This window comes from Ahaetulla prasina, chromosome 2 (assembly GCF_028640845.1).
Source record: "Ahaetulla prasina isolate Xishuangbanna chromosome 2, ASM2864084v1, whole genome shotgun sequence".
Taxonomy (NCBI): domain Eukaryota; kingdom Metazoa; phylum Chordata; class Lepidosauria; order Squamata; family Colubridae; genus Ahaetulla; species Ahaetulla prasina.
The window spans coordinates 137,841,597-137,855,009 of NC_080540.1; the positions used below are offsets into that span (position 1 = coordinate 137,841,597).

A 13,413-nucleotide genomic window follows, 5' to 3' on the forward strand; every position below is an offset into this window, starting at 1 on the left:
TAGAGAAGAGCTTTTGGGGTGGGGTGGGGGTATCATATGGAGTCCATGCTAAAGAGTTTGCCCTGCCCAAGATGATATTCGATGCTGGGCATCCAAGTGCCAGTGACAACTGATAACACCACAACCCACCAAGATGATCCAATGGTGTCTTGAAAGGGCTCAGGAGAATTACAGGATGTATTCCTGACAGGTGCACCTTCCCTTAAATAGCAAAGCTGAGCAAGGGGCCATATAAAAGCCAGAGACATGGTTTAGGTTTTCAACAAGAATCTTGCCAGCTTCAAGCAGAGGACATTTGGGGCAGGTAAGTACCTGCTGGGATATGCAATGCCTAAAAAAGACACAACCTGAATGGGGTTGTCATCAAGAGAAGACCAGCGCAGTTAAGTTTTCCCCAAAGCACTGAAGTTGTAATCAGGGAATGTTCTGGTTATTGACGAAGGGGACTCCTGAAACCAGGGAACTAAGTCAGTCAGTTAAGTTCTAGAAGAAACTTATGGTCCTTAATTAACAGGTTAGGGGGCGCCATCCTAGTGATGTTTCAGAAGCAAAAAAGAAAGATGTTTGATGGGATGAAATCAGTGATTTTGGATATAATTAAATCAGTAATATTTACATCCATTCCTTTACTGTGTGGCAACAATTCTGACAAGGCTATGGACAGCTAGAAGTTTACTTTCCTAGGAAAGACAGTGAACAGAAAACAAGCTATTACTTAAAGCCAAAATCATTGTCTGAAAGCTGTATTTCATGGGTTAATAATAACATCGCCATTAGAAGGAATGGCATGAAAACGTAGTGATTAATTCATATTGAATTTTTAATTTTAAAGTTTTGAGCAGGTGAATATACTGTATATCCTATTCTTTGAATCCAGCTTTCCCCAACCCTGCTTTCTGGGATGATAGGAGTTGTAATCCAACACATCTTGAAGCAACCAGGTTGGGGGAAGGCTGGATTATACATACCCATGAGTTCAAGACTCCAGATCTGTCTTTTCTTTTAGCTTACTGCAGCTCTGGCTGCTACTTCTGGTGATCCTGTGCCAACAGCTTGCTAAGTGCAGTTTTTTAATTAAGGCAGAATAAATCAAGGCTGGCGAGGGGGTGGAAAATACTATTTTATATTTATTGTGCAGATAAATGTCAATGCTGCCTCGGAAAGAATTTTGGGAGAGAGTGATTTGCAAAAATGTGGGTGTGGAGAAAATACAGCTAAAATGCTTATGATAATGAAGGAAAAGTTTGATGAAGCAAAAAGACAGGGAAAGTACAATCCAACCAAGTGGTGGGGTTGGGGGTCTGCTGAAAGCCATTAGATCCAAGCAAAACTGTTTTGTTTTGTTTTCTGATGGCCCTAAAGCCAATAAACCCTCCAAAGGATAGGAAAATGTAGAATTCTGGGAAAAAATGCATATTAGATACGATGACTAACAATATATAACGGAGCCTTGGCCTCGTACACATAATCATGTCACGAGGGAACAATATTTTTCAGCAGGTTGTCTTATTTTGATGACCAGGACTGGTGGCTTCTGTTTAAACACTGGACCAAATAGCAGAACTCACATATCCCCATATCATGCTTTCACCTGGGCTGTTTCCCTCTGCCTTTTTCCTGAGCAGTGAACAGCCTACCTTCCAAGCCAAACACGTCCTCTGAGAATGCCTGTTTTTTCCAAATTCAGAGAGAGAATTGCTTTCCTAAATAAACTCTTGGCAGGCAGATCAGGGGGTCCATGGGGAAACCTGAGTTATTTAGACTGAGTGTAATCCTAGAACAGGCTCACATCACAAGTTGTTGCCTTGTGAATATAAGACTCCCTAAGAGGAAGAAATGGAAGGGTCACAATGTAATGTAGAGAGGAGGGCCAGCGTTCTTCAGAGCACATTGAGCTCCAGGACCAAACAACATTCTTGCCAGCAAAGAGCATTAGACGCCACAGCTCATGTTATTTGGCATTAAAATAAGAGAGTAAACTTGAGACAGAGCTTCAGTCTTCTCCATCCCCATTTTATAATTACAGATTTGGAGGAGTTGATGCTAGGCTGATGGCACAGGAGTTAAAGTGCAGTATTGCAGGCAAACTCTGCCCACAGCCTGGAGTTAGATCCTGGTGAGGCACAAGGTTGACTCAGCCTTCCATCCTTCCAAGGTCGGTAAAATGAGGACCCAGATTGTTGGGGGGCAATGTGCTGACTCTGTAAACCCCTTAGAGAGGGCTGTAAAAGAATATGGAGTGGTATATAAGCCTAAGTGCTATTGCTATTCCTAAATTCACGTCATACTTGCAGGTGGCCCACACTACATTATAATTAAATGACCCTGTTCAGGGTCTGCTTGTTCTCAATCTTCAATTATCTCGCCGTCCTGAAGCACAGCACTGGGTGTGGGGGGACAACTGGGACAGGCAACCAAGCATTGGGTAATCTTTTTCCCCAATGGCTCTCGAAAGAGCTCATGTAGAAGGTTTACTCTGTAAAGGTCGCTTGTAAACAAACCAACTGATCTCATTGCCATTATGAACACCTCGGTGCCCTTTAAGGAGCGGCCTGGGGACAGCTGCCATGGTTGCGCCAGCTTGGCAGCCTCTCACCACAATGTCTTTGGATTGCCAGATTGAATCACTGTTTTTCTGATTTTTTTCCATCCGACAAGCCACAATGGATGCAGCCCTGTTTCTGATCTGCTTTTTCTGGTCTGTTGCTTTTCCAACCTCTTTTTTAGGGCCCCGTAAAGATGTTTGCAACCAGCCATTATTCCTTTTGTTTGCTATCAACCATTACTCCTAGTTGCATTTGCAACCTGCACAGTATTCTTCAAAAGCTGAATGATCTTGGTGGCCTCAGTCAAACAAACTATAGGTGATGATTCTTCTGTCATAACAATCTGATCGCAGCTCTTCTGGCTTCTGCTCCCCATCTTCCACTTGTAATATTATGCTGAAAACGCAGCTTAGAAAAGTTTGGGAGGAAGATTGGATGGCTGGGTTTGCCTGAGAAATAAATACCAGTGTGTTTAGAATGTTAACTTCTCCAATTATTCATAAACAGGAATTTGAAAAGACTTTTTAAATGACGTCTGTGCAATCTAGAATAAGAATGACTTATAAGGGCTGCCAGAAAATACAAATTACTTACAGAGTAGTTTATTTTGTGGAAGAGGAAGCAGGCACTGCTAAATCACAATATTTATTCCTTGAATTAATCAATGAAGAAAAGACTGGAGACCCAACCTTAGCTTGCCCATACTTAAGAAAGAACAGAATTTTAGAAATTTTCTCAGATACATACCACTTTGGTTATCAGATATTCCTTGCATTGAAACCAAGAGTGATTGATGGATGGCATGGCTAACTGACAGCTTGTGAATCTGCATGCAGTTTCATCAGGCCTCCGAAGAACAAGGCAGAGATGTGGCAAGATACCATTTTACATTTACAAATATGATTAAATAAATAAAAATACTTGAAAGAGAACTTTAGCAATATTAAGGGACTTTCCTCATTGATATGTGTAAATGATTTTTCCTGCTGACAAAGGAAAATATTTGTAGCTCAGGGTTGAAATAGAATAGAATAGAATAGAACAGAATTTTTTTATTGGCCAAGTGTGATTGGACACACAAGGAATTTGTCTTGGTGCATATGCTCTCAGTGTGCACTCAATATGCACTCAATGAGGGGTCTTTGGTGCTCTCCGAGTTTGGTTGTTTTCTCGCAGACATTTCATTACCCAAACTCACATCATCAGTGCAACAAGGACACCCTGCCCTGATTTTTCTGCTCTACAAGAGCCCAAATATTCCAATATTAGATATACCTCTTTCATAATTTTTGGTTGCGAGAGACTATCCCTTTTAAACATGGCCTTCCTAGATCCCCTGTCCCACCGCACAGATTAGGCTACCCCACCCCTGGTCTTTTACCTCTTTTTCCATACATATCATTAGCAATCTTCCCTTTGCTCATTCATGCCCCTTTGCCATCCAACTGTTGGGTAGAGATTTCCATTTGTGTTATTAATTGAAGAATATGATGCAAAGTCTGGGAAGAAAGCATGACTCACATCAAAGTTCACCTCGGCTATCAGACACTTGGCTGCTGGCGATGGGGAAGGAGCCAGGGAGAATAAACTGCTGACCGCGTCATTGGCAAGATCAGTAGCTAGCTCAGTGCAACAGGATTTACTGGAATTTGAAATCTGCCTGTGGTTTTAGCAGGCAATCGAAAGCTTCTTTCTTTTGGATTAAATGGAAGATAATCACAGTAACCAATACTGTCCCTTCACTTAGGGCTGAAATCTACTTTGGATTAATGGATTTTATCTGTGGAAATTGGTAGGAATTCCTGTTGTGAATGGGAATGAAAGCTGAAGGGCCTAGTGCTAGATTTTCCAGGCTGTGCTTTCTTTCAAAGTTTATCTGGAAAATAGTCTCACCCCCACCCCCACATCTCTGCTTGGCCATCGACAGCGTCAGAAGAATCTCATCCAGGGGTGGGCTTCAAAAATTTTAGCAAGGGATTCTCTGCCCAGTTGCTGGGAGGGCGTGGCCATGGTGGGCGTGACTTAGTCAGCCTCCTGCACCATGGAGGGGCGTTTTTGCCTTCCCCGGGTTCCAGAGGCTTTCCTCGAACCCCAGGCTCCAGAGGCCCTTTTCCAGCCTTCCAGAACTTTCAGTAGGCCAATTTTTTGCCCTCCCTAAGCCTCCACGTGCTCCCTGCACTTACCTGCATCCAAAACAGGCTGCGTGGGGACCCCTGAGAGGGGAGGGGCAGGGTGAGCGGGGCGAGCCAGGACTGGGATTTGGGGGTGCTCCGAACTGCACAGAATCTTAGCTAGAGGTTCTCCCGAACCCCTGCGAACCCCCAGCAGCCCACCCCTGATTTCATCCCATAATTCTGTCACTTCAGGTTGGAAAAATCCTTCTCAGTAGTAACTCCCAGTTATCAGAACTTCCCATCAAGGGAGGCAATCTATTTCTATAGCAAAAATATTTGTATTTGGGCAGGACTTTGGTGTAAAAACAGATTTTTAGTTGTTGAAGTGGAGGCCAGGGGTGGGTGGGGGTTTAGGGTACATTTTTATCATTTCTATACCTGCTTTTTAAAATGAATTTGTTTGCTGCCTTGATACCATCCACTGACGGGGGAAAATGAACATGGATTCCATAAATAAATAACAAATAAATGTTAATCCCAGCCAGCCACAAAGCCAAAAAGATAAGTTGGGAAGGCTGACCTAGGGAATTGTCATATGAAGACACAAACAGGTCTGAACAAGGTTTTAAATATATAACCTGACTCGAGGCAAGCAAACATGGGCAGCATCTGCATTCCTCATAAATACAATCAGTGACAGAAATTATGCCCCTTCTCTAAAAAACAGAATATCAGCTCCTTTATTATGCTTGAAAGCAAGATACTCAAATCTCTGTAGTTCTAGTACTTTGTCCTCTGGGATATTATAACCCTAGTGCTAAATCGAAAAGATATTATATGTGACTTTTTGTCAAAAAAAATCTTGATATGTTTATAAGAATATGAAAACAACAGAAACCATGGCAATAGTAGCGGCAGGAGCCTCACTCGGAATGCTAAATTATGGATTAGCATTACAAAATGGAATTATTCTCTTCCTTCTTATCAGGATGGTTGAAATTAAAAGGTTGGAAACTTTTCCATTCAGGATTTACCAGAATTTTGCATGAAGTCCAAAACTGGAGATGCTCATTAAATCATCATGCCATAATTCAAGCTCATTTGGTTTCCGAGAAAAGTATCACATTAGGACACAGCTATGTTGTTTCCTGAACATAATCGTAGTGACACATGTTGAAATGTGTTGTGCTCCAGTGTTCTAATCAACCAGCCATGCCTTCTTCTCTGCTACTCCTTTTTCCAGCCCAATTTATTTTTCTCACTCTTGCTTTGGTCATTTCCTACCAGTATTATGTGCCCCCCACCCTTTCCTGAGCAAACTTATTTCTCATTGGATTGTTTTTGGAAGTTTTGCACAACAGATTTTTCCTCCCTAAAGTTATTCAAATTTCTATAAACTGCTATATCTCTTGTTAGGATGAATAATATCACCTGATTATTTTAGAGGGGTGCTACCAATAAAACTGAACTGGAACAGTATCTTTTGGAAGTACAGGTGGTCCTCAACTTACGACCACAATTGACCCCAAAATTTGTTAAGTGAGACATTTGCTTTGCCCCATTTTATGATCTTTCTTACCACAGTTGTTAAATGAATCATTGCAGTTGTTAAGTTAGTAACATTGTTGTTAGTTAAATGAAACGGGCTTCCCTATTGATTTTACTTGTCAGAAGGTCGCAAAAGAGGATCACGTGACCTCGGGACATTGCAATCATCATAAATATGAACCAGTTGCCAAGCGTCTGAATTTTGATCAAGTAATCATGGGGATGATGCCATTGGTCATAAATGTGAAAAATGATCACAAGTCACTTTTTTCCACTGCTGTTATAACTTTGAACAGTCACTGAACAAATTGTTGTAAATCGAGGACTGGCTGTACTGTTTTAAAAGAATCTTGTTTAGAATTGGTTAGGATGTGTCCGGCTACCATTGCGGATGTGCAAGAGAGAAACTGCCACATTTTTCAGCACTCACATAAATTCTTTTTTTTTCAATCAATAGCAGCATGGAAGATGATTTTGCTTGCCAACTCAAAAAAATGGCCTTGGCCATGGGGGCATCCCTGACGGACAAAGAACTTGACATGTTGCCCTCAGAAATGAGGCACCACGGTAAGGAACAAAAGAAACTAAAATTGTTGAATTTGCAGTAGATTCCTACAGAATAGCAGATATCACATTCAGATTAGTTGATAACCTGCATTTGCATATGCAGATAGTCCTTGACCTAAGACCACAACGGAGCCCAAAATTTCTGTCTCTAAGCGAAACAGTTGTTAAGTGAGTTTTGCCCCATTTTTATGACCTTTCTTGTCATACTTGTTAAGTGAATCACTAAAGTTGCTGAGTTAGTAACACGGTTGGTAAGTGAATCTGGCTTCCTCCTTGACTTTGCTCATCAGAAAATGATCACATGAATGCTAGGACATGCAACCGTCATAAATACATACCAGTTGCCAAGTGTCCGAGTTTTGATCACATGACCATGGGGATGCTGCAAGAGTCATCAGTGTGAAAAAAGATCACGAGTCACTTTTTAAAGCGCCATTGTAAATTCAAACGATCTAAATGAATGGTTATCCCATAGAAATAGAGAATCTCCATAGACATTTAAATGAATGGTTGAAGGTCACAGACTACTAGTAATATGGTTTTCAATGTTAAATCTGGGCTGGTGTCAGTCTGAGATGTGAAGTGAGTCATAGTTATGTTCTACATTATGAAAAATAAAAGAGCTTCCACATACAGTGTCAAAAATGTTCTGCAGACCATATTTATAACACGCTAACAATGTAATTCATCAATTAAAAATTATCCATTCTGTTGCAGCTTCATTCAATTACATCAAGTTCCTTGAATACATGCAGCAGTTTCTGACATCGGACGAGAGGGAGACTCAGTTGCGTAAAGCCTTCAAATTGCTTGACAAGGATGACAGTGGTTTCATTGAATGGAATGAAATCAAGTAAGATAAAGTTGCTGTCTATTGCTGTGAAACATAGGGGGAAAGTTAATAAGGGCAGATGTGGCCGATTGCTTTATTTACAGACGGAGAGGTACAAAATGTTGGAGTGGCATCACCTCACTATTTCACTTTTAACTTCACAAGCTAAATTTGTTGATTTCTGAAGACCTAGGTTCAGCTGGATTCAGCCGACTCCTGGACTTACCCGTTTTTAGAAGCTACTACAATCATGTTGGGAGCATCAAAGCACTTCTGGGTTGAAAGGATTAGCCAGTGTCATTACCGATGCCTTGAGGACACCTAGTTGGGGACTCCTTTCATGTCCCTGCTAAGCCACCCACCAATGTGGTATCGATCTATCTATTCATGGTCACCTGCTATCAAACTGCTGGGTTGGCAGGAGCTGGACGAATGACGGGAACTCACCCTATCCTGCAGCAGCAACCAGGTCTCGAATGCCAGCCTGCCAATCATACTAGCCTCCTAACCACATGAGCCACTGCACTAATTCTCTTCAAGGTTCTTTACAGGTGTTTCAAGCCATTTTGTTTTGATGTTTCAGGACTTATCTTTTCCAAGTTTTTTAAGGATTCTTGAAGCCATTTTTCCAGAACTAATCTGGTTCTTCACATGATGACGTTCTAGAGCTTTCTAGAGATCCTTGAAGCCATTGTAATATATTTTGCACATGTCCTTCAAAGCATTGATTTTTTGAGGTCTTCTATTGGTTTTTCTCAAGCCAACTATTATACTTAGGGCATCTCAAAACTCTACAGTTCTGCATATCTTTTAATACATGTATTAAGCCATGTTTACAAATTAAATGACTCCTATTACTAGATGAGTGTTTAGAAATAGTCAGTCTGGCAACAAAAGTGGCCATTAGCGCTCTCTCTCTCTCCCCCTCCCTCCCTCCCTGAACTTTTGAAATCACATCAATAGCTACATAAAATTAGTCTGAGTCATAACTTGACAGCTTTGCCTGAGATTATACAGCTATGACAGTGCATTTAGCATAAGAGTTAATCCTTATATTAAGTAATGAATATGGCCAATCCTGTTTTCTGTGGATTCTCTTATATTTCTTATCCCAGAATTAAGTGGATTGAAAAGCAGAATTGGAACTTCCTATCAAGACTGTTCCTACCTCCTGCGTTAAGAGTCGATTAAATGGAACAGAATTCTGGCTGTAACAATTACGGAGAAAAGGTTAACAGATGCAACCTTTGCCAACTCATCATGTCCACTGTGTGTGTTGAATCCCGTTACACGTGCCTGTTCAAATTTTGTCTTCTGTTGCCTCTGATTACCTTACATAGGACTTGATCCAACGTGCCTTCTCCGCTAAGAAAGTGCCTTGTGTCTCATCATTATATTCTGTTATATTTTTAGTCCATCTGCTAAATAGGAACAGAATTCTGGCTGTAACAATTACGGAGAAAAGGTTAACAGATGCAACCTTTGCCAACTCATCATGTCCACTGTGTGTGTTGAATCCCGTTACACGTGCCTGTTCAAATTTTGTCTTAAAATGAGGACCCAGATTGTTGGGGGGGCAATAAGTTGACTTTGTAAACATACAAATAGAATGAGACTATTGCCTTATACACTGTAAGCCGCCCTGAGTCTTCGGAAAAGGGCGGGATATAAATGTAAATAAATAAATAAATAATAATAATAAATAATAATCACAATCTTAATTTCATATGACTTGATATATTTTCCAAAGCCCACTCTATCCACATTTGCGGACCATTTAGTTTTCCCATTTTTGCTTAAATCCTTTCCCGAGGCCAAGAGGAAAAGATAAATAAGGTGAGCAGGAATCCAGGGCAGGGAGAATAGCAAATCCCTATGAAAGACACCACAGCATCCCTCAAAAACATGTTCCTTGTGATTATAGTTCTTGTCATCCTGCCAACCCATATAGCTGGGGACAGCAAGAGTCATCATTCCACCCTTAGAGCAGGGGTCTCCAACCTTGTCAACTTTAAGACTTGTGGACTTCAACTCCCAGAGTTCCTCAGCCAGCAAAGCTGGCTGAGGTACTCTGGGAGTTGAAATCCACAAGTCTTAAAGTTGACAAGGTTGGAGATCCCTGCCTTAGAGGACATCAGGTTGGGGGGAGGGGGGGAGAAATGAAATTAGATTATCCAGCCAAGTCAGAAATTTATTTTTGCAACTGCTTTGTTCCTGGCTAATCTCAGTAAAAATGGGCAAGAAGGAAGAGAGGAGAGGAGGAGGTGGCAAAGATTGTGCACGGGGAGTCACTAAGCCCAATGTATCTCTCCTTGCTGTGCCTCAATTTCCACCTCTCTCACCCACAGGTACATCCTAGCCACGGTGCCCAGTAACATGCCAATTGTCCCCTTGTCAGACGAAGAAGCAGAAGCTGTGATCCAGGCAGCAGATGCAGACGGCGATGGGAGGATTGATTTTCAAGGTGGGGAGAAACAGAGCTTAAGAACAAAAGTAACACCTTTTTCAGAGAGAAGAGACACTCTTTCTTCTTAGACAGAAGGCCACACAGAAAGCAGGCAGGGCTAGAACAAAAGCCAAATTTGATTTAGCTCAAAATTAAATTAAACATTATCTGTGTGATTGTTCCCCGCAGCATAAGTACAAATGCAGCTTCGTCATATTTACAAAGAATAATTTATACTTTCAGATAGACTCCATGTGATGGGCCCAACTTTTCTGAGACCGTTCTGGCCTTCAATTGCTGCGACAAGCTTCTAAAGGAAAATGTGGCTATTTAGAGGCAAATAATAAAGTATCAGAGTAGCCACTGTTATGCAAAGCCCACCTCTAGGACAGGGGGCAATATTAGAACCAGAAAGTCAGAAGAACTTGTAACTAAGTTGGTTCAATTAAAAAGCAAGGATCCTGGAATGAGCAGGATGTAGGCAGAAAAGAGCAACATCAAAATGGAGGGTGTGACCGGCTACAGAAAGAAAGAAAAGAGGCTTTCACACACCTCCAAAAAGATGTTCTAAGTTCCCATGAAACAAATGGAGCTCGGAACTACAGCATAATGCAGACCTTCCCAAAAGCATGGCTATATTAATACCCACTTTTAATGATCTAAGCTACTGCATATTTTACGTTTTTAGATTAGAGCCAATTGTTTATTTCTTGGCACATTTCCATCCAATTGACTTAAAACAGGGGTGTCAAACTGGCGGCCCGCAGCCTGGATGCATCATGCACAGGCCATGCCCACCCCAACTCCGCAAAGGCAAAAAAGTCACCATACGTCACGTGACACGAGTTTGAAAAGAACCATACACAAGCTAGTCCTTCTTTACTTACAAAACAAGTATAGCCCAGACTGATGTTTGAGGGCTACTATACCACACTACTTACTTGCTGAAAACCTTTGAAACAGCTGTGTCAAATGATTGTGGTAAAATTGCCACAACTGAAGTCATTTTCTGTAGAAATAAAGCATTGTAGGGTCCCTGGGGCTCTCTGAACTTCATTCTTTGCTAGTAGACATTTAATTACCCAACTATGTAACATCATCAGTGCAAGTGAATGAGGACTTTGCTTCCTGTTTATACAAGCAGCTTGCCCTGCCAGCTTTGGTGCTAAGGTAAAGGTTCCCCTCGCACATACGTGCTAGTCGTTGCTGACTCTAGGGCGCGGTGCTCATCTCCGTTTCAAAGCCGAAGAGCCAGCGCTGTCCAAAGACGTCTCCGTGATCATGTGGCCGGCATGACTCAATGCCAAAGGCGCACGGAACACTGTTACCTTCCCACCAAAGGTGGTCCCTATTTTTTCTACTTTCATTTTTACGTGCTTTCAAAACTGCTAGGTTGGCAGAAGCTGGGACAAGTAACAGGAGCTCACCCCATTACATGGCAGCACTAGGGATTCGAACCGCCGAGCTGCCGACCTTTCGATCGACCAGCTCAACATCCTAGCCCCTGAGCCACCGCGTCCCTTCTAGCTTTGATGCTAGTGGTGGGCAAATAAAACGTGCCACACCGTAACAGATTTGTTCTTATATTTGGGGTAGGGTAGAAGAAAGTGGGGAATTATTGCCTTATATAATTTTTTTTAATGCAAAACCTACTCACTCTGATTATCTTATTGCATTACAGAGTTTTCTGATATGATCACGAAGGAGAAGATTCCAAAGAAAAAATAGAGAAAAATAAAACCACCTCTTACTTCTCTACTCAAAACTGTGTGCTGGGCTGGGATGGTTGTTGGGATCTGCTGGTACTTTTATCTCTGATCATTTTTTTCCCCTTGAAGTACCAATTTTTTTTTTGGCAGGAAGATTTTTGGAGGGGGGCGCACATCTGCAGCTTGCTGAATGACCTCTGTAGTGCTCCAGAAACAATTCAAAGCATTCATTGTATTTCTCTTTGTGACATCTTTTGGGGCAAGCAGTTTGTTATGAAATGCCCTGCCCGATCTTTTGAATAGGTTCTTTCTTGGCTATGCTACATGAGAAGGGGAATCATTTCCTTAGCCTATACTTGCCCGGTGGAAGACATGTAGTTGTGGTAACAGAACGAGATCAGCTTTTTTTAGAACAATGATGAACAGAAGGTCTAGCCTTCCCTAGTCTTTGCTGCAACCTGCCCCCCTCTCTAGTCTTTATTCATTAAATTTATCTATGCCCTGACTGCTCCCTTTGCCTTGAGGATTAAATCCTGTTTTCCTTGGCTCTGCCTTTTGGGGAAGTGGAGACCAGTCCGTGTGCAAAATATGCAGTGGGGACAGTTCCGGTTACAGAGAACATGGGACTGAATGACATCTGGATGAACATGTTCTGAAGCCCCACCTCCTCCTAATGCCATGTTTTCCTCGCCTCTAAATCCTTTGCTGGCCTTGCAATACGGAACTAGAAATGCTTGCTTAGGTTTTATGCCACGTAAACAAAATGCTCCTGAGGCAAGTAAATGCCATATGTTTTCACCACATTGGCTGTAGCATACCTTTCTTTGACGATGCATTTGATCGCAGTGAAGAAAAGAGGTAAGGGGAAAGCGAAGATAGATGCGTGCATGAAACCCTCTGAAGATCTATTCTGTCACAAAAGAGTCCTGAAATGGTGACTCTTGTTTTCCTTTGCAAACCAAGTGTCAACAAGGGGCATCGTGGATTAGCTCTGAATACCAGAGTTGCTATTGAATTTAGCATCCAGGGGGAGGAGGAATCTTTCCGATGTACGGCACTCATTCAGAGAAAGAGATTTCTTGAGGAATGTGATACGGGAGGAAAGCTTTCTGCATCTGGGTTTGTCCCAATGGGCTAACTCAGTCCTTCTAGATTCTGGTCACTGCTACGTCACTTGGAAAAGCCCATCTGCCTGAAAACACCCTCCCGTGGAATCTGCCAGGCGTTTTTATTTTTTAAATATTCACCTTTTATTTTTAAAATGAGGAGCTTACAAAGAGGCAAGGAAAACTTAACTCCAGTGCATAAATTGCATTTCCAAAAACGTCTCTGTGCCCACATTCATTTCATAGGCATGGTTAGAAAACAAGGAGGGGGCCTGTACCCCAATGCTTCATTTGGATAGGTGCCCTTTGTACAGGGGGAAAAAAGACCATGAGAAGATGGAGTGGTAAGACAGCAACCTGGTGGCTGTAATTCTTTGACTGGCCATGCCAATTGTGGAAGCCTTGCAAGTACGATTTGCTACCAGAAGTTGTGAGTGCCCCCACATTGGAGATTTTTAAGAGATTAGACAACCGTTTGTTTGAAATGGTATAGGGCAGGGGTCTACAAACTTGGCTCTTTTAAGACTTGTGGACTTCAACTCCCA

The 13,413-nt window shown here is 41.9% G+C and overlaps 1 protein-coding gene across 1 annotated transcript; it reads left to right on the top strand.

The window, feature by feature from the left end:
• Positions 1-116: 116 nt before the first annotated feature.
• PVALEF (parvalbumin like EF-hand containing) lies at positions 117-12,031 on the top strand. The gene is made up of 5 exons (XM_058172633.1): positions 117-304; positions 6,666-6,775; positions 7,493-7,628; positions 9,956-10,071; positions 11,735-12,031. The coding sequence occupies exons 2-5, from the start codon at positions 6,670-6,672 to the stop codon at positions 11,779-11,781; spliced, it is 405 nt and encodes a 134-aa protein (XP_058028616.1). The 5' UTR covers positions 117-304; positions 6,666-6,669; the 3' UTR covers positions 11,782-12,031.
• The last annotated feature ends 1,382 nt before the right edge of the window (positions 12,032-13,413 follow it).